We start from the raw sequence: 23,413 nt of genomic DNA on the forward strand, positions 1-23,413 counted from the left end.
AAAATTTGGAGCAGAAATGTTGTATTATAGGCCTAATCTTTCTTAGTTTGTCACTACTATCGACTTGTTCATCGTCAACAAAATGTAAAAATCTTGAAATTATAATAAATCTTCCCCTGCTCATGGTTTCACGAAAAATAGGAGTGTTTATACACCTGTTTTTTCTCCAGTATAATTGTATTCTTGACTTTCGCACTTGTGACATTAGTATAACTAACGCAAAATATGCCCTAATTTCGTCGGGTGTAGTCTCAAACCATTTGTCATCGTCTTTCAACTTTTTTCTGTCAGGAATGCTCAACTGTTTTGCTGCATATGAATTTGTCTCGACAGATATATTGTCAAACAAAGGGTTCATGTATTCACAAAAAACTGAGAGTTCAGATAGTGGCTGCATATCAAACTTTTTCGATAAATTTTCACTAACCCCACTATATTCACTAAACTTATGTACAACAGGTTTATTGTCACTTTTTGTCCATTTTCAGTCAGGCAAGTTAGTCTGTGCTGAGGTACGAGCTCGTTTTGAAAGACTCGGCACACCGTCGTTATTTGCTTCACTTTCCGTGTCATCAGAACTATTATACGCATCGCTAGTACTCGAACTAAGGACTTCAGGGTCTATTTCGTCATCACAAACATCACTGCCTTCAATATCACTCTCTAAAACACTATCTATTAGCTTTCGTATTCCTTCTTCATCAACACCAGCATATCTGCTTGACACCATGATGGCAACTGACATGAGCGAAATTATGTGAAAAAAGATTCTCTTATCTCTTGTTCCGGAAGTGTGCGAGAACTTGGTGAAAGGGAAAAACTTTTTACAATGCTTAGTAAAGCTAAAGGTTCCACCTATTCAATACGTTATCGTAATGGTCTATTTAGAACATCACATATTTATTTAACTTATCATAAAATACATCTTTGGTACCGGTTTCGGCAATCCACTATGCCATCATCAGCCATTGAGTTTTTTATAGCAAGGAACATTCAAAAATTTAAAAATATGCAATAGCAAGTCCTATTCTTACATGAAAAACATTAAAAATATAGCTAAATAGCATAGGCCCATTGTACTATACAAATTAACATGTCTTTTTTGAAAAATACAATATTATGTAGTGCATCTAAAATTATTTTATATATAATTAGCAAAGTCTATGATTTGGTATACCTTATGTACAATAGAATCATGTAAAATTGATAAAAGAATCTACTTTTTTGCCATTTAACCAGTTTTTAAAACAACAAGTCCTATTTTACATGGAAAATATTAAAACTTGGCTAGTTAGTATTAACCCTTTTTTTATGTTATACAAGTAACATGTTTTGTTAAAAAATAAAGTATATTTTTGTGCGTCTAGAATTGTTTTTTAGGTGCTTAAAAAGACTATGGTTTGATATAGTTGATACACAGGAAATTTGATGTTTCTATAAAAACCTCTGTCATTTTTAACACAGTTTCTTAGTTCCTCATAATATGCGACTTATACTGTTTTAGATCATAAATACAGGTTCTTCTTCCTTAAAACTTATTGAAACAACAGTCTGTTTGACTATGTAAGTCCTGATGTGTTTTTTCTTGTTTGAGTATTGCTTCTAGTATTTTCCAATGTAAATAACTGTGTGGCTGAGGCCGAAACTATGGTTAAGATCTTGAATATTATTTTATGTGCCAGATGGAAATGGGCCGTAAATAGTGTTAATCTCAAACCAGTACGGACCTAAAAAGGAAATAGTGAAATAAGTATGAATTATTGAGAACGATACGCGGTACTATAGAAAAGAATTGAAGATATGAAACTCACCTCAGGTTGAATGTAACAGCGTGCAGAGAGAGTGAGGAACAACTGCTGAAGGGGAAGGGGACGCAGGAGAGGTTGCGTTCGCGTGTGCCTGTGTGTCAGGGGGGCGTGGACTTTGCCGGGGATAGTAGGCTAGCGCGTTACGTAATATTTTATATACGGATTGATTTTTAGGAATTTTTAAACTGTTAATTAATGAAATAAGCATATCAAATAAAATTGTAGGTTTTTCCGAAATATCATTTAGATTGTAATTGGGATTATAATATTGATCTAAAGTAATGTAACATTGCTCTGTTAGGTCTAGGAGTGGGCCTTTATTTATTGTTTCGATGATGTCCAAGTCCTTGTTGATACCGTAAAAATTGTGTTTGTATTCCTGTATGTGCTGACCTATTGCCGAAAATTTTCTATATTTTATGGCATTGACATGTTCATTGTATCTGATATTAAATGATCTCCCAGTCTGTCCAAGGTAAACACTGGTACAGTCGTTGCAATGGAACCTATATACACCTGATCTATCGAATGGGTTTTGTATATTAACCGATTTTGAGTTGTAAAAAATATCTAAATTTCTATTATTGGTTTTGAAGGCAATATTGACATTTCTTTTTTTTTTTTTAAATATTGGTTAAACGGAAAATGTCAGAGTTAAAAGTAAAAGTAGCATATGTTTTTGTTTTGGGTGTTTCTTTTTGTAATTTAGTATTGGGTTGATGTTTAAATTTATTTATTATGCGTTCTATAAAACATTTGTTGAAGCCATTATAAGATGCGATTTTGCGTATAGTGTTGAGTTCTTTTTTACGTTCTATATTGGACATGGGTACATTAAATGCTCTCTGTATTAAATTATTGTATGTAGCTCTTTTATGACTAGGAGGATGTTCAGAATCGTGTTTGATGGTCGTGGCTGTATGTGTCGGTTTTCTGTATATTTTGTATTCAAAAGAGGATGGGCGCCTGGTAATAGTTAGATCTAAAAAATTTAGGGTTTTATTGCTCTCAGATTCTATTGTGAATTGTATATCATTATCAATGTTGTTGAGATGTATTAAGGTGGAAGGGGCATCGGTAGTGCGTTGATCCATTATTATAAATGTATCATCTATAAATCTGGCCCAGAAGGCTATATTATTGAATGTCTTATTATTTATGATTTTAGTGTGTTCCAGAAAATCTATATAAATGTTAGCTAAGATACCTGATGCCGGCGAACCCATTGCTAGTCCGTCCTGTTTATAAATTACTTTGTTGAAAATGAAATAATTATTATTAGTTAGGAACTTCAAGATTAGTATGAAATCATCTATTTCAAGTTGACTAAGTTTGCTGTGAGTGCGCAAATTTTTTAGAACGATTGGTATAACTTTTTCAGGTTTGATGTTGGCGTACATATTGGTTATATCGAATGAATGCATGGTATGATGTGCCTGTAATTTGAAAATTTCTAGTTGCTTAATTAGTTCTGAAGTATTTCTTATTGATTTCTTAGCTTGAAATGTATAATGCTTGCTTAAAAATTGTTGTATAAACTGAGCTGTTTTGTACAGAGGGCTAGGTCTGAAGTTTATTATGGGGCGTATAGGAACACCATTTTTGTGTATTTTAGGTTGTGCTTTTACTGTTGGTAGACTGGGGTTCATATTAATTAATTTGTTCTTTTCGCTGTCAGTAAAGAGGCATGTTGTATTTTTAAGAATTTGTTTAAGTTGTCTTTGAATAGATTGCGTTGGATCTTTATCTATGATTGTGAAGGTTTTGTCTGTAAAGAAATTCTGTGTTTTTGTAATGTAATCTGTTTGGTCTAAAACAACAGTGGCGTTACCTTTATCTGCTTTTGTGATGACAACATTTGAATTTTTTATTTTGTTTTTAAGTTGACAGATCTTTTTTCTATTTTCAAGCTGGGTTGTGTTAAAATCTTTAGCTGGTGTGCTAAAGATGTTTTTAATTTGTTTTTTAGCTTCATACCTGACTTCGTTTTGAATGTTCCTAACTAATAATAATTATTTCATTTTCAACAAAGTAATTTATAAACAGGACGGACTAGCAATGGGTTCGCCGGCATCAGGTATCTTAGCTAACATTTATATAGATTTTCTGGAACACACTAAAATCATAAATAATAAGACATTCAATAATATAGCCTTCTGGGCCAGATTTATAGATGATACATTTATAATAATGGATCAACGCACTACCGACGCCCCTTCCACCTTAATACATCTCAACAACATTGATAATGATATACAATTCACAATAGAATCTGAGAGCAATAAAACCCTAAATTTTTTAGATCTAACTATTACCAGGCGCCCATCCTCTTTTGAATACAAAATATACAGAAAACCGACACATACAGCCACGACCATCAAACACGATTCTGAACATCCTCCTAGTCATAAAAGAGCTACATACAATAATTTAATACAGAGAGCATTTAATGTACCCATGTCCAATATAGAACGTAAAAAAGAACTCAACACTATACGCAAAATCGCATCTTATAATGGCTTCAACAAATGTTTTATAGAACGCATAATAAATAAATTTAAACATCAACCCAATACTAAATTACAAAAAGAAACACCCAAAACAAAAACATATGCTACTTTTACTTTTAACTCTGACATTTTCCGTTTAACCAATATTTAAAAAAAAAAAAAGAAATGTCAATATTGCCTTCAAAACCAATAATAGAAATTTAGATATTTTTTACAACTCAAAATCGGTTAATATACAAAACCCATTCGATAGATCAGGTGTATATAGGTTTCATTGCAACGACTGTACCAGTGTTTACCTTGGACAGACTGGGAGATCATTTAATATCAGATACAATGAACATGTCAATGCCATAAAATATAGAAAATTTTCGGCAATAGGTCAGCACATACAGGAATACAAACACAATTTTTACGGTATCAACAAGGACTTGGACATCATCGAAACAATAAATAAAGGCCCACTCCTAGACCTAACAGAGCAATGTTACATTACTTTAGATCAATATTATAATCCCAATTACAATCTAAATGATATTTCGGAAAAACCTACAATTTTATTTGATATGCTTATTTCATTAATTAACAGTTTAAAAATTCCTAAAAATCAATCCGTATATAAAATATTATGTAACGCGCTAGCCTACTATCCCCGGCAAAGTCCACGCCCCCCTGACACACAGGCACACGCGAACGCAACCTCTCCTGCGTCCCCTTCCCCTACATAATACGCCCCGCCTTACAGCTGAGCCGGCTGGTTGGCGTTAGACATTCAGCAGTTGTTCCTCACTCTCTCTGCACGCTGTTACATTCAACCTGAGGTGAGTTTCATATCTTCAATTCTTTTCTATAGTACCGCGTATCGTTCTCAATAATTCATACTTATTTCACTATTTCCTTTTTAGGTCCGTACTGGTTCGAGATTAACACTATTTACGGCCCATTTCCATCTGGCACATAAAATAATATTCAAGATCTTAACCATAGTTTCGGCCTCAGCCACACAGTTATTTACATTGGAAAATACTAGAAGCAATTCTCAAACAAGAAAAAACACATCAGGACTTACATAGTCAAACAGACTGTTGTTTCAATAAGTTTTAAGGAAGAAGAACCTGTATTTATGATCTAAAACAGTATAAGTCGCATATTATGAGGAACTAAGAAACTGTGTTAAAAATGACAGAGGTTTTTATAGAAACATCAAATTTCCTGTGTATCAACTATATCAAACCATAGTCTTTTTAAGCACCTAAAAAACAATTCTAGACGCACAAAAATATACTTTATTTTTTAACAAAACATGTTACTTGTATAACATAAAAAAAGGGTTAATACTAACTAGCCAAGTTTTAATATTTTCCATGTAAAATAGGACTTGTTGTTTTAAAAACTGGTTAAATGGCAAAAAAGTAGATTCTTTTATCAATTTTACATGATTCTATTGTACATAAGGTATACCAAATCATAGACTTTGCTAATTATATATAAAATAATTTTAGATGCACTACATAATATTGTATTTTTCAAAAAAGACATGTTAATTTGTATAGTACAATGGGCCTATGCTATTTAGCTATATTTTTAATGTTTTTCATGTAAGAATAGGACTTGCTATTGCATATTTTTAAATTTTTGAATGTTCCTTGCTATAAAAAACTCAATGGCTGATGATGGCATAGTGGATTGCCGAAACCGGTACCAAAGATGTATTTTATGATAAGTTAAATAAATATGTGATGTTCTAAATAGACCATTACGATAACGTATTGAATAGGTGGAACCTTTAGCTTTACTAAGCATTGTAAAATCTTGAGTCAATACGGACAAAAAATGAAGTTTTTAATACTAAAAAAGAAAGGGAAAAAACCGAAGCCACATGTGTAAACTTCAGCTCAGAATGCATACAAGTGGCATCTGTGGGTTATTGACTGAACTATATGGATTGATGTACAGCTGTGCATCGCCGCAAGCAGAGCTCATCATTTGATTCATATGGCACGAGTAACTATGACGAGCTAGGGTCGTCAAATGATGCGATTGGGTTAAAGAAACCATAAGAATTGAGACATACAAGGTACATGTTTTAGCCTTTTTGGGACTTCTTGTGCCTTAAATGAAAAATTATATAGTTAATAACAATTTAGCACTGAAAGCTCTCTTATACTGAACTAATCATTTGAAAAGATTTTTTTTTTTTGCTATTTTGTGTGACGTCGCACCGACACAGATATGTCTTATGGCGACGTTGGGAGTGGAAAGGCCTAGGAAGTGGAAGGAAGCGGCCGTGGCCTTAATTAAGGTACAGCCCCGGCATTTGCCTGGTGTGAAAATGGGAAACCACGGAAAACCATCTTCAGGGCTGCTGAAAAGATGTTATATTAGCCGTTATGGAAATATGTTCTCCAGGAACTTGGTGTTCCATTTCTCAGAAAGTAGGAATATTTCAGCATTGTAGCTCAGGACAATAAAATTTTCAGATCATTCATACAGTGCATCTCATCCACTATCTCAATCTTCAGGCCGTCGTTTGCACTGCATTTGGATTGTATATTTTATATTTTTGAAACTGGTACTCAACGGCAGGAGGGATAGGGATCCTGAGCTGTGATGTGGGTTGATAAATTGTGCAAATGGCAAATCTCTATATTTACAGTATTCATTGTGAAAATTAAAGACCTCGCGACTGGACATTGAGTGCAGTCGGGAAGCCGCAGTGCAAATTCAAGTGTTCTACAAACCGCAGTGCAAGCGATAATGCAATAATATATATTTTATTTACTGATTCCTTTTTTATTCAGTATTTTTTTTTGTATTGCTTCACTGTTTGGATGAAATGTACATTTGCAGGGGATCACGATATGGATAGAGGTATTGAATTTTAAAATATATTCTTATATAAATTCAAGTTTCAAACAAATAGCAGTGCTCTGTCTGTACAGGAAATGATATTATCAGATCCCAGTCAAACTTTGCTGGCTCTCCATCAGTTATCATATAAATGGAGGAAAGGGGAAATATCAGTTGATCCTCATGACATTGATCATGAACCATAAACAGTCGTAGAAGACATTCATAGTAGATGTTCTGATTTTTCTGTCGAAAGCGATGAAGAGGGGTATGTTGGAATGGATGATAGCAATATTAGGTGCCATGTATGCAGGGATAATATTACTATGGTGTAGTGAATTTGTTAGTAATATGAATGCCAGAGCATAGTAAAAAAATATAATCAAATTTGGTTGTGCCCACAGCATCCCTCACCACTATCACATAAACCCAGACTTATTTTGTCAAATAATGACCCTTGACTTGATTAATGACAGTATAAATTTCACCAGTATTTACATAATTAAAAACTATACTAAATTAGACCAATCTGGGACAGGGGTTACAAAACAACTTCATGTTTAAAAGTGTTAGTACTTTTTGGTGCTCCGTTTTGATTGCCATCAAGAAAGGGAATTGGGCTAATAGCCTAGAATAATTCAGAACTATTGGGGCTGGTACGATGACTCTTTGTGCTAATTTCCACAAGAACCATTCCCTTTAACACAGGAGAGGTTTCTTTTCATGTGATGTCCAATTGATACAGCACGAACACTTCTGAGACTTGAATGGGCGCGAATATCTAAAGGTTAAAATCGTTGTTGTTCATTTGATGACCATGGCTTGAGGGAGATCTCTTACATGGATGGTGCATTATAGGTCCAACTCTGTGCACAATAATGATAGATGTTTGCAAATAACAAATCTATAACAAATTTCCAAATATAACAGGAGAGATAAAATAGGTGTATTTCATAATAGGCTGTTAAAATTTAAAAATGCCAGTAATTAATTTTTTAGTTTTGAATCTACAGATTCACTTTGTGTACACTGATGAGGATAATTGTAATTTTTTCTATACATTTTTCCAACCTGATCTTATTTTTGAAAGATTTTTGTGTGGTAAAATATTGCTCTGCAATACATTAATATCAATTAGCATTCAAAGGGACACGTTCCTCCTCCTGATGGACACCAAGGAGACAAGCTTTTAATGATGCTCCATATGTAGCAATTTTCCAAGCAATATTGTAGACGTTTTTATGAGGCTTTTGATTTTATGTGCATCTGCCAATTTTTATTGTTTTTGTAGACTTCTTATGCAGTTTTGAAAGTGACTTTAATTCTGGGATGTCATGTGTTGCCAAGCTCATTTGTTGGTCACCAGAATGTGTGATGTGTCAGAAGATTGTTACTAATAAATGAACTTATCCATAGGAAAATTACGAACTGGTATCGGAAATGACAAATTTGAAGGAAGAATTTAAATCAGAGGAGATGGAGCTGGGAGGAACACAGGTGAATACAGTGGAGGTATTGTAATAATTTGATTAACTGTGACTTGCTTTTAATGTTATTCCACATGTAAAAATTTTCCTAGAAAGGTTAAAGAAATTTTAGATATGTCCAGTACAAAGTTTTATGAATTTCGTAGATGCCTTATGTAGATTTGAAACACACTAAGTCTGGGATATCATGAATTGCTATGCTCATTTGTTTTGACTAGATTGCATGATCGGAAGTGTGCACCTAATATATTAACTTTTCCACAGGAAAATTACAAACTTGTGTCAGAGATGATCCATTTGAAAGAAGAACTTAAACCAGAGTTGACAGAGCTGCGACAAACACAGGTAAACATGCAAGATATTGTAATAGCTTGATACCCTGTTTTATGATTAAAAAACTTGTAAGGTCACTGCTGAACAGTTTTTAAACACTGTTTGAGATGCCCATTTCCTGTGGATAGTTAACGCCTGATGTGGTGTCGACATCTTGTCGTGGCGTTATCCCTTACACACTCTGAATGATGGTATATCTACGCAGACACAATTATTCCCGAACATTTCTTATTTTGAACATTGCTACTCCTAAGGATCTCCTCAACACACACCTGATCTACGTGGAAATGTTTCAGACCCCTCTAAACATATCTCATTCGGCAGTTGGCTATTTGCTAATCTTTCGCTCGCATTACGGAGTTTTGTGTTAACTCACAATCTGTCAGCTATGTGTCCTTCATACATATAACCAGGTTCTGATCTGTGTTTGCCCCCAAACATTTTTTACGCTTTAGCAAATTCTACTATGAAGCCTGTCTCTCCCATTACGTAAATGACATCCTACTCGTGACATAATATGATTTGGCTTCAAACTCTCAAACACTGAAATGGAACTGAATAACTGTTTTTATCACAGCAAAAACTGTCATGATTTATGCCTTGAGTACTGCATTTGTACTGATAATTTATTTCAACCGCAGCACAAAGTGCCTTGAGGACCTTTGAAGGACCGAAAAATTGTTTTCACCAAGGCATAATTTCACTTGGAGTATGCCTTGAGCATCTGTGTAGAATTGACATGGGATCAAAGGAAACTCTTCTTTTAAGCATTTTACAGTCCGTGTCCTGCATAAAAGGGCATAAATCAAGGATTCTCCTTTGGAATTATAAAATTATTTCACAGGGTTGATTAATCTGGTTAGCAAATTTTCATGTTCTTTTATGCTGCTTGAAATGTTCTGAAAATCTGTGCTTAATCTCAGATAACAACATGGTCTCTAAAGAGGATTTTAAAATGATATCTAATCATTACATCATTGCATTCAGTTGTTTGGTAGTCATTCCCAATTTTTTTATAGCCATGCCACTGTGGGCTGCACAATGCTCATATTTACATCACATGTTACAAGAAGTTTGCTGGTAATTTATATTGAAGTCTCCTTGTTATGATTTATTAGTCAGCTCTATTAATTAGGCCCTCTAAAGCAACCTTTCTTGACCAATTTTGTGTGTGTATGCATGCGTGTGTGTGTGTGTGTCTCTCAGCAGAATAAACAAATCAAATCAGCCAAAGAGGACAATTATCTAGAGTAGCCTTGAAATTACAAAGAAGAACCAATGGCTCTTTTTCCATCTGTTTTTCCCTCCTCTGTTGTGTCTTAAGTTCCTGGCTCTTCCACTCTCCTCTGCGTCTTGGATTTATGCATCTTTTGTCAGCTGTCTCTGATGTCTTGATGCAAGTGCATGGTACCTGTCCACTTTTTCCAAGTTTTGAAACCAAAATATTCGCCCCCTGCCAGCTCATCCTCTGCTTTCAACTTTGTTTGGAGTATTAAACACTTTGAAATTAATATTGCAAACAAACATTTGTGGTTTTGCGGCTCTTGTCAATCAGTGGACCATTTACTCTTTGACTCTCTTGGAAGGTAAGATATTGTCTTGAGTGTCACATAATCATTGTAATATGGACCTTTCTATGCAATTATACCATCTGTTTAAAAAATTCTGCTGTTACAACCAGCTCCGTAAGTTCATTCACCACATTTTCAGTAATTTAGATTCCCAATTTTTGTTGCAGACCAATAATTAACAGATCATAAACTATAAGCATAAAATACTCATGTAAAGTATGGTTTGAATTGTCAGGATATTCAATAATAAAAATCTGGTAAGTGTAATACAACTGGTACATTGACATAAAATTACTCTTCTTCTCAAAGTGCCACGTCCTTGATTGACATTGTCAGTCAATCTGGTCCAGGTCACCCTACTAACTTGTGATCTATGTAAGCTATCTGATAATAAATTGGACCACAGGTGCAGAATTTTCTACCAGTCATTGCACAGGGCCTCTACTTCATGTTAATTTCATTGAACAGTTTTTCTCAAAGAATAATGTTCCAAAATAAAGAGAGATCCTATTTACCCAATCTCATCATTTGACGACCCTAGCTCGTCATAGTTATTCGTGGCATATGAATCAAATGACGAGCTCTGCTTGCGGCGATGCACAGCTGTACATCAATGCATGTAGTTCAGTTACTAACCCACAGATGCCACTTGTATGTATTCTGAGCTGAAGTTTACACATGTGGCTTCGGTTTTTTCTCATTCACCAGGTTCTCACACACTTCTGGAACAAGAGATAAGACAATCGTTTTTTTCATATAATTTCACTCTTGTCAGTTGCCATCATGGCGTCAAGCAGATGTGCTGGTGTTGATGAAGAAGGAATACGGAAGCTAATAGATAGTGTTTTAGAGATTGATATTGAAGGCAGTAATGTTTGTGACGACGAAATAGAGCCTGCAATACTTAGTTCAAGTTCTAGCGACGCGTATAATAGTTCTGATGACACAGAAAGTGATGCAAATAACGACGGTGTGCTGAGTCTTTCGAAACGAGCTCGTACCTCGGCACAGAATTGCTTGACTGACTGGAACTGGACAAAAAGTGACAATAAACCTGTTGTACATAAGTTTAGTGAATACAGTGGGGTTAGTGAAAACTTACTGAAGAATTTTGAAATGCAACCACTGTCTGAACTCTCAGTTTTTTGTGAATACATAAACCCTTTGTTTGACAAAATATCTGTTGTTTATAAGTTTCATTTCCGTATTGATAGATATTACTTTACAAAAACAATATAAATATAAGTCACCACCTTATCAATACAAAATTTATTCACATTCAGCTAGTAAATATGGTCAAGACCGGTTTCGACCCCTAGGGGGTCATCTTCAGTTGACATGCATAAAAGATATATTTTACAAAAACATCACATATAATGATTAAAACTTAAATTAAGTCCAACTGATCATAAATGTTGGTATGTATGTCTTGGTACATTTGAGCTATTGTATGTGTCAATCCTAAGTTTTCCAGCATACAGTGTCAAGGTAAGTAGTTAACTAATATACATCATCCATGAAATTACATGCTATTTTTCATGTTATCACTATCTAATTTGGGTTGTACAATGTGGAATGAGACATACATACATTTGTGTAAATTAATAGTAGTAAGTTCAGTAATATACATTAAAAATTGGTTCTTAAATTACATTAATTGATTATTGATCAGTCATATGAAAATGTAGAATTATTGGTTTGGACACTTGTGATTAAAATATTAGTATGCAATACCTTGTTGGCATATATCTTAAATACTAAAATATCAGTTTATAAAGCCTATTATTCTTATTTTATGTCTTGGTTTAGGGTTGAACTTTTAGAAAACTATTTGTTTTGTTGAGCATAGGCATTGGATAATCTTGTTAAATTGGACACATAATTAAAACAGTGGTATATATATACCTTGTTAAAAATACATTGCATTAACATTATTAATATGTGGTGATATATATACATTGTTTGGGGTAAAATGGGGTTAACGAAGTTTTCACAACAGTATTTGATTAGTTATGATGTTCCGATATAATGGGTCCGTAAAAATATATAACTATATACATAATTGCAGTTAGAAAAGTATTTGTATAATCTGTTTGCAATTTAGGTAATATTTGGTTGTAATGTCTGGCGATATTTTGGGCGGCTACTGTTGTTAGAGCTATTGAGAGTCTTGAATATTATTGATGGAGCATGTTCGTCTCTTCATGTGCCGTAATATGTTGAGTTGGTGACATGTCACCTTAATAGCTCTTAATATGTCACCAACTCAACATATTACGGCCCATGAAAAGAAGAACATGCTCCATCAATAATATTCAAGACTCTTAATAGCTCTAACAACAGTAGCTGCCCAAAATATCGCCAGACATTACAACCAAATATTACCTAAATTGCAAACAGATTATACAAATACTTTTCTAAGCACAATTATGTATATAGTTATATATTTTTACGGACCCATTATATCGGAACATCATAACTAATCAAATACTGTTGTGAAAACTTCGTTAACCCCATTTTACCCCAAACAATGTATATATATCACCACATATTAATAATGTTAATGCAATGTATTTTTAACAAGGTATATATATACCACTGTTTTAATTATGTGTCCAATTTAACAAGATTATCCAATGCCTATGCTCAACAAAACAAATAGTTTTCTAAAAGTTCAACCCTATTCCAAGACATAAAATAAGAATAATAGGCTTTATAAACTGATACTTTAGTATTTAAGATATATGCCAACAAGGTATTGCATACTAATATTTTAATCACAAGTGTCCAAACCAATAATTCTACATTTTCATATGACTGATCAATAATCAATTAATGTAATTTAAGAACCAATTTTTAATGTATATTACTGAACTTACTACTATTAATTTACACAAATGTATGTATATCTCATTCCACATTGTACAACCCAAATTAGATAGTGATAACATGAAAAATAGCATGTAATTTCATGGATGATGTATATTAGTTAACTACTTACCTTGACACTGTATGCTGGAAAACTTAGGATTGACACATACAATAGCTCAAATGTACCAAGACATACATACCAACATTTATGATCAGTTGGACTTAATTTAAGTTTTAATCATTATATGTGATGTTTTTGTAAAATATATCTTTTATGCATGTCAACTGAAGATGACCCCCTAGGGGTCGAAACCGGTCTTGACCATATTTACTAGCTGAATGTGAATAAATTTTGTATTGATAAGGTGGTGACTTATATTTATATTGTTTTTGTAAAGTGACAAAAGTGATACAAATTCATATGCAGCAAAACAGTTGAGCATTCCTGACAGAAAAAAGTTGAAAGACGACGACAAATGGTTTGTGACTAGACCCGACGAAATTAGGGCATATTTTGCGTTAGTTATACTAATGTCACAAGTGCGAAAGTCAAGAATACAGTTATACTGAAGTAAAAACAGGTGTATAAACACTCCTATTTTTTGTGAAACCATGAGCAGGGGAAGATTTATTATAATTTCAAGATTTTTACATTTTGTTGACGATGAACAAGTCGATAGTAGTGACAAACTAAGAAAGATTAAGCCTATAATACAACATTTTTGCTCCAAATTTTCAGAATTATATATACCTTCACAAGACATTGCTCTAGATGAAAGTCTAATGAAATTCAGAGGCCGCCTTTCATATGTCCAGTGTAATAGGTCTAAACGTTCTAGGTTTGGAATAAAAATTTACAACATTTGTGAATCAAGTTCTGGCTACTGTCTGTCTTTCAAAATTTATGTAGGTGATGATGTAATGGATCCAAGTCTGCCAGCAAGTACAAACGTTATGCTCAACATGTGTGAACCCTTGTTAGGCCGAGGACATACATTGTTTTTAGATAACTGGTATTCTTCCCAGATTTATTCAAAAGGCTACACGACAAGCAGATGAATGTAATTGGAACTGTTAGACAGAATCGAAAAGACATGCCTCGCGATATCAGTAAGATGAAATTAAAACGTGGAGAGTACGAGACGTGGGCTGCCAACAGTATGTTGTGTGTGAAGTGGAAACATAATAAGGATGCTTGCTTTCTCACCACTAAACACAAATCAGCTGACATGACAGGGACAGGCAAACTCAGATGAAAGAGAGGACAAACCCCGAGGGAAGAAGTGATAAAGCCCAAGTGTGGCCTTGAATATCAGAAGGGGATGGGTAGTGTTGACCTTCAGGATCAGGTTACAGCTCTTTTCCCCGTTATGCGATGCACAGTGAAAGGATACAGGAAAATATTCTTTTATTTCCTAGATATGTGTAATTCATTTCCTTCACTGTGTATCACAAGATCGCTGCTAACAGAAAGACGAGCTACACGGACTTCAGAACTAGCATTGCGCAGCAGCTACTAGAGACTGTTGAGTTGCCGGAGTACTTGGTTTGAGGTCGACCTTCAGCGAGCCCCACCCCAACCAGATTATAAGCTAAATCATGGGTCCACTTTCCCATGCGTATTCCCTCTAGAGAGAAGAAATCAAATATCACAAGAATGTGTGTTGTGTGCTACAGCCGAGGTAAAAGAAGCGAAAGTTGCTGGCAGTGCAAAAAATGTGGTGTAGCTCTTCACTTAGAAGAATGTTTTGAGGTGTACCACACTCAACAGACGTACTAAAATAGCAGCATTGGTAAGTTTATTACTTCATTATCATGCAGTCAGATTTTCAGAAAGGAATATTTACTGTTTGGTTTTGTATGATTTTCTAAATAATAGTGTGATGATGACGACTGTAGAGCAGTATTTAAATGTGATTTCTTAGTGAACTCCTATGGTATTTAAATGGTATTTGAATGGGTTAATAATATAAAAAACATTGTTTGGAACAAATCCTTAAAAATATTCATTTCATGTTTAGGGAAGAAAAAATATCCAAATTAACTAGTATGAATTGAAGACTTCACTCAGTCAGGCCTTTACTCAAGACCTAGATTTAATTTTAGAAACAGTCGCACATATAAATTTTCTCAATTTATTCAAAAGAGCTTAACAAAAGTTATCATTTTACAGCAAAAGGATCTGTAAAAAACCAGTTGAATTTTGTAATAACAACAATATATAATTACGATCAGTTTAAAAAAATTACAAAAATCAGTCATCAAAAATTACCAGTGTTTTCCCCAATATAGCATGGGAGCATGTGGAACACTTGGACTGATGTTACTTTGCCAGCCTTGAAGACATCTCAGTGTCATTTGGAATATGGGTTTCAATCCAAAATCATCAGTTGAAGAATACTGGTCTGAAGAGTGGATAAAAAATGACATTTTTCAATGATGTATTTTTGCTAAAGCATTATCTGCAGATCTTCTGGATGATGTGCTTATTTTAGGAAACCAGGACTGCACTCAGGGGGGCTGTTTTGGAAAATATAACATTCTGAATTTATTTAAATAGATACTTCTGTGCCAAGTACTCCTCCCTCACATTTGAGAATTATTATTTTATTAATTATTGTGTATGCATAACCTAAAGTCACTGTTCTGTCAAAATAAACTTGGAGCTGGCACAGAACAAGGTCTGTTATTGCTTAGAGCTTGAAGGTTTAATCATTTTTAATTTATTGAGCCATTTTTTCTCGTAAATATGTATTCATATTCATTTCTTTGCACTTTACTAGTTTATGTGTACGCATATCGAGACTCACAACTGCTCTGTTTACTGATCACAGCAGCCAAAACTTTTATGGTATAGATACTTTGACATATTCTGCTCAATGCACTACATAGAAATATGAATTGTGCAACAATACAAGCGTCGCCTCCCATTTCAGGTCACACTGTGTCATATACTTGCTTTCTTAACAGCCCCCTTAATTCTGTGCTGTTTTTGTTCTGTTCCTCTGCTTCATTGATCTGACTAATTTTGTTAATGCAATTCATAAGTTCAGCATCTAGATCATATCTTTTCATGATGTATTCATTTCCTGACTTTCTTAGGATGCGACATACGATAAGATTTTGTAACTTTGGTCCTCATTTGGTTCTACATACAGCTAGCCTTTCTAGTTTCCTAGGAGTGCAGTCTGTTGTATCGACAGGAAAATGGATTGTATCCTTGGAGTTTCTAATTATTTAATCAACATCTGGAAAAGTGTCTGTGACCCTTGATCAAGCTAGTGTTCTGTAGCTGGTAGATAGGCCTAAGTAAGGGCAAGGTAAACTGATTAACAACTAAGAATTTGTGATCGGTTCTTAGAAAAGGGCTATTCGACAGGATATCAAGTTCCTTTTTTAAGTAATTTTTTTCTTATATTTGTCTAAAATTAACGTATTGGCAGTATCAACAACTAGGTAACAGATATTTTCGTTCTTACCACTACCATGAATTAAGAAACTGTTGTATATAATCATAGGTAAACTATGGATCTTTCCTTTCACAATGTTGAAGGCTACAAATTTTGAAGTGTTAAGTTGTAGCCCTATTTCATAACATAATTCAACAACTGTTCTCGCCAATATCGTAGCATGTTCTCGGCTGTTGCTGACAATGAATATATCATTAGCAACACCCACTTATGTTAATTTTCGACTGCTGGAACAAGATGATATTCTTACTTTGAGGATGCTTTTTCTTCAGATAGTTGCTCTAGATTGAAATTCATAGCCAGGCTATATAAAGCAGATGAGTGATCCCCTGTATTACTCCGCAGTCAGTTTATCCGTCTCCTTTGATCTCTCTTGCCCAGTTGGCAAATTATCTCGTCTTCTCTTTAAAATATTTCAAACTAGGTGGAAATTAATTGAACATCTCCCGTGGTAAATTATTCCAGTGCCTAATTCCTCTTCCTGTATTTGAAAATTTGCTCCTATTTGACCTCATGAGTTCCAGTCCTATCTTTTCCTATTAAAGCTTATTTTTCTCTGATGTCATTCCATACCATGTCTCTGCTGACAGCTGGAATATACAGCTTACTCCAACTTTTCAACACAATTCTAATCACTCTTTGCAATTAAATTACATAATCAAAAAATTGTCAGAACATGTTTCATCTCATGAGGGACATCTTCAGTAGCTTGTTAATAATGTAGTTTAAATTATAATGCACATAAGTAGACAAAACAGAATAATGAAAAACATCAAAGATTCCTGAAACTTAACAAGCATGCACTGAGTACACCGAAATCTAATTGGTGCGTAGATCTAGTGATCGGAGCCTTGAGAATGAAAGAAACACCATTCTTTTCATCTTGTTCCGTTTAAAAATTTACACTTTAAAAATTTGTCCTTGAAGTAGACCAGTCTTTATAAAATGGGTATTTATAAAAATCTATTATCCATAATACTTGTGCAGACAGTACAGTCATTAGGTGTATTTTAGCCGATATTTACCTTTACCTCCATCTGTTGGAACATACAAAGGTCATTGGACAAATTCAAGGCTATGTAGATGATACATTCATCATAATAGACCAGTGATTTAAAAGTAGCTCTGACATCCTAGATTTCCTCAAGTCATTAGATCTGAACATTAAATTTACAGTTGAAGACCAGGCCAAAAATTCTGTCAATTTTCTGGACTTTACTATTCCACCCTTTTGAGGAATTCCAGCCACCTTCTCTGGGTTGATTCAATTAGTTCAATGTGGATTCTGAAGAAGGAAAGCAGATGCCGATGCGCCGTCTGCAGCGTTACCTAACTATCATTCGCTCTGATGAATGTCCATCCAACCTACGGGGCTTAATTTAATGTACTCGAAGACTTGTCATCTTAATAATAATGCATCTTATACTAATGTAGAATTCAGAAATAGACATCTCAAGCAACTTTAAACTTAGAATTATTTATTGTACAAAGTATGAAAATAATATTTAGGAAGAAGAAAATAAAGTTAATATGGGTTATCAAACTCAGAACTGGTTAATAAATCAATGTCTCTTACATTAAATTCATTAGTAATGATTATCTCGATCTTGTCTCTCTCACTTATTTACATTGAAATTGCACTGAAATTTGCTAAAGTCTCCATGATGTTCAACGTTAATCAAATATAATAATGGATTTGTACACTCTTCTCTTAAGAAAAAGGTAAATTAATTTATGCAGACACTTGCTCAAATTATAGCATTTCAATATCTAACCTGTCTCTGTATGAAGCTGGCACAGTTAACTAATATATCACTTCATGGCTTAATTTCCTTCCTTTGGATTTGTTTTGTGGTGTTATCTCATGCTCATGCATTGTTTCATAAGCTGCAGGATATAAGATATGTTTCCATTTATTTCAGCTCAAAAATATGCTGACAATACTTAAATTTAATTCATAATCTACCATGAAATCTTAGCATTCATGTGCACAACAACACAATTATGAAGTATCATCTGATATGTATCAACTTAAATGCATCTGAATAGAATCATAAGATCTTGCGTAAGACAAGTAATGTTATCGGCAGTTCATTTCTGAAGACATATTGACCTTAACTTTTTCTTAAATCACATACAGCAAGCCTGGTTCACTGCATAACCTGTTTGTGTCTTGGTCTGCTTAAAAGAATATAGCCATCTACCTCAAGTTCTATCTTACTAGTTCCAAGTCTAATAAGTTGCTTGTTCTAAGAGGGATATGCTTTTATTCTATGACTGCAGCCTATCTTCCTAATTCTTACACATTAAGATACGTTGGAGTAAATCTGCAGCATCTGATTACTGGATAATCCTCATAACTTCACAATTCAAAGCCCCTGTGATTCTTATTTGCACCATTCTTTCCATGAAATATTCAATACATTTCCATTTCTTGCTTCAACTTGACGTGGAATGGCTTTATACACTGACTGACAGTGACAATGCAACACAATGGAGGAGTGGTTCGAAAGGGATGAAAGTTGGTGAAAAAACAGAGACGGCACGGACGAATAATTGATGTTCTTTTCAAACCGATATGCAGGTTACACAATGCGCACAGCATCGACTCAGTAGGATGTAGGACCACCGCGAGCGGCGATGCACGCAGAAACACGTCGAGGTACAGAGTCAATAAGAGTGCCGATGGTGTCCTGAGGGATGGTTCTCCATTCTCTGTCAACCATTTGCCACAGTTGGTCGTCCGTACGAGGCTGGGGCAGAGTTTGCAAACGGCGTCCAATGAGGCCCACACGTGTTCGATTGGTGAGAGATCCGGAGAGTACGCTGGCCAAGGAAGCATCTGTACGCCTCGTAGAGCCTGTTGGGAGATGCGAGCAGTGTGCGGGCGGGCATTATCCTGCTGAAACAGAGCATTGGGCAGCCCCTGAAGGTACGGGAGTGCCACCGGCCGCAGCACATGCTGCACGTAGCAGTGGGCATTTAACGTGCCTTGAATACGCACTAGAGGTGACGTGGAATCATACGCAATAGCGCCCCAAACCATGATGCCGCGTTGTCTAGCGGTAGGGCGCTCCGCAGTTACTGCCGGATTTGACCTTTCTCCACGCTGACACCACACTCGTCTGCGGTGACTATCACTGACAGAACAGAAGCGTGGCTCATCGGAGAACACGACGTTCCGCCATTCCCTCATCCAAGTCGCTCTAGCCCGGCACCATGCCAGGCGTGCACGTCTATGCTGTGGAGTCAATGGTAGTCTTCTGAGCGGACGCCGGGAGTGCAGGCCTCCTTCAACCAATGGACGGGAAATTGTTCTGGTCGATATTGGAACAGCCAGGGTGTCTTGCACATGCTGAAGAATGGCGGTTGACGTGGCGTGCGGGGCTGCCACCGCTTGGCGGCGGATGCGCCGATCCTCGCGTGCTGACGTCACTCGGGCTGCGCCTGGACCCCTCGCACGTGCCACATGTCCCTGCGCCAACCATCTTCGCCACAGGCGCTGCACCGTGGACACATCCCTATGGGTATCGGCTGCGATTTGACGAAGCGACCAACCTGCCTTTCTCAGCCCGATCACCATACCCCTCGTAAAGTCGTCTGTCTGCTGGAAATGCCTCCGTTGACGGCGGCCTGGCATTCTTAGCTATACACGTGTCCTGTGGCACACGACAACACGTTCTACAATGACTGTCGGCTGAGAAATCACGGTACGAAGTGTCCCATTTATCGTTCGTTCTGTGTGCAGCACAGCGGTGCATTTCACATCATGAGCATACCTCAGTGACGTCAGTCTACCCTGCAATTGGCATAAAGTTCTGACCACTCCTTCTTGGTGTTGCATTTGCTCTGTCAGTCAGTGTATTTACTCTTTCATTCATTTCCTTTACGTAACACTTTACTATCATACATCATCTATCTCAATTCATATTTCTTGAAATCTATACCTCTTCATAATATTAATAACCTCTCTGGACACACAAATACCTTCCTATATATATTAGCACACTCAATTGGATCCTTAGCTTGTCAATACATCGTACCCTTTCTCTTCTCTGATGTCGCTTTAAGATCACATAACCTTCCTTAATACAACAACGTATTTCCAATATATGTGTTCTGAATCACATTGCCTTCAATAATATGACATTGCTACTTGAAATGTAGTTCACTTCCATCGTATTGTTATAATAAGAACTACAACATTGGTTATGGCACAATGAATCTTAGGTTGAATATTGCTGCTGAGTCTATTAAATTATAATTTACTTATATATTAAAGAAGACTGCCTGATGAATTATAAATTGATCTCTAGTGAAGTTACTCACGAGAACATCCAGCACTGCTTATTTTTATGACAAATTATGTGGTATCACACCTAACTTCCAATCACATGAAGTCAAGACAAATATTATCTACTAAATATTTACTTATATTTTTATTAGAAACTTATCTTATTCCTGTTGCCTGGGGACTGGCCTAGGTCTGCTCCTTCTTCTTCATCTCTGACCGACGTCCATGGTTGGTATCTGACCCTTCTGTCATCCACAGTATGGGATCATCTTGGTTTGGCTCGGGTCGTCTTTTGAAGTCCACTGCCTCATCTTCTTACAGATTCGCCATGTTGCGGTACTCAGTCATAGAATCGTAAATTACCGGGTGAGTTGGCCATGCGGTTAGGAGCGCGCAGCTGTGAGCTTGCATCCGGGAGATAGTGGTTTCGAATCCCACTGTCGGCAGCCCTGAAAATGGTTTTCCATTGTATCCCATTTTCACACCAGGCTGTTCTTTAATGAAGGCCACGGTCACTTCCTTTCCATTCCTGGGCCTTTCCTATCCCATCATCGCCATAAGACCTATCTGTGTTAATTCGACGTAAAGCAAAATAGCAAACACAACAGAATCATAAATTACTGTGGGAATCTCCAAACCCTTCTGAAAAATTAATTCAATTTCTTAGTGAAGTGCTTGTTTTCTTCCCTATGATAATATCAGATTCTGCATATATCTACTGCCTTTACTAGTGGGTTATTCTTCTTTTTAGTAGATTTTGGTAATGTTAATCTGTATTGCGATCTATTTCTTTTTTCAGCTGTCTCAATGTGTTGGCGTTTCATAGCTAGTTGGTCTTCCGATTGTGTTATTGATCTGCGTTGATATTAAGTATATTTGGTGTATCCTTCACAATGTTGCATGTTGTATTAATAATTCACCTTCACAAAGGTATTTCCTTTTAATATTCTTCTTTTCTTGACATTATTTGGATATTAAATCTGCTGCTTCAATTCTGTTCTTCTGAATGTAAAGATGTCCAGTCTATATTTATTTCAGTGTTAGCTCTCTTCAACAATTCAAATCTCATACTTTTTTTATATACTGCCGTCGTGATAATGTCTATTTCCGTATGGTATTAGCCTAGAATTGTGAGATTACTATGATATCCCAATCTTCTTAATTTTGTCGCAGATAATTTATTTTATCTTACTCGACCAAAATATTACTTCACTGAATATTACAGCGGTACCCTATCAGTATAGAACAAAAAGAATATCCTATAAGTTCTATAGAAAACCAACTTCCTCTTCTATTACTACTAAGAATGATTCTCTTCATCTCAGTGTTCAGAAAATCGGTGTCCTATTATAATTGTGTTTATCGCATGTTTCATTTACGTCTTTCACACAAAGAATTGAATAAGGAATTACAGTTTGGACATAGTTTGGCTACGTTCAATGGATTTAACATCAACACCATAAATAAAATAATTGGTGAAATTTGTAAGAAATGACGTACTATATTAATTCCAAAACCATACGGAAGAATTGAAAACACAACTTTCAGTTTTAATAATCCTGGCAATTTTCAAAGAACAAACTTATTCAAGAATAATTATTTTCAAGGAGCTTTTTCAACCAACAATGCTGATCACCAGTTGTTTACTAGTCATAGTTCTGTTAATTCTAAAAATGATAGGTTCTCTGCCTCAGACATTTATTAGCTACCCTGTAACCAATGCAAGGCTTCTTACATCAGTCAGACATGACGCAGTTTCACAACTCGATACCTGGAATATTTTAATGCAGAAAACACTGTGAATTTTCCTCTATGAGTAATCATGAGCGAAGCTGACCATTCGTTCATTTCAGTTAATCAAGATCTGACTATTTTACAAGGGAACCGTGTGGATGTCTTTAGATCCATTTTATAACAATAACTTGAATTTAAATGACGTTCAAGAAAATCAAAATCCGTTATATGGTCAAGGACCATCCTTTCTTAAATTGCTTGTTAGTTGAAAAAGCTGGATTTTTCAAAATCAAAATACCCGTTCCATATTCTTCTCTTACTACTGCTTCTGGCTCTCCCCTTCAATCTGCCCATCCCTCCCCACCCTTGCTGGATCAAGCCCCTGGGCAAGGCACAACACACTGTTACAATACCAGACAAGTAACAGCAGCCGGCAAAACCGTCCACGTTACGTGAGTGGCATCAGCCGTAAGGAATAACATGAG

The 23,413-nt window shown here is 35.6% G+C and overlaps 1 protein-coding gene across 1 annotated transcript in view; it reads left to right on the forward strand.

Annotated features, from left to right (window-relative positions):
* The window catches only part of LOC137502973 (uncharacterized), a 74,378-nt gene that overhangs the window by 5,456 nt on the left and 45,509 nt on the right, over nucleotides 1-23,413 (forward strand). Inside the window, exons 3-4 of the mRNA XM_068230254.1 lie at nucleotides 8,585-8,680; nucleotides 8,920-9,000. Of these exons, the coding sequence (XP_068086355.1) occupies nucleotides 8,585-8,680; nucleotides 8,920-9,000 (177 nt within the window). The remainder of the gene's footprint in view (nucleotides 1-8,584; nucleotides 8,681-8,919; nucleotides 9,001-23,413) is intronic.

This window comes from Anabrus simplex, chromosome 14 (genome assembly GCF_040414725.1).
Source record: "Anabrus simplex isolate iqAnaSimp1 chromosome 14, ASM4041472v1, whole genome shotgun sequence".
In the NCBI taxonomy this organism is placed as follows: domain Eukaryota; kingdom Metazoa; phylum Arthropoda; class Insecta; order Orthoptera; family Tettigoniidae; genus Anabrus; species Anabrus simplex.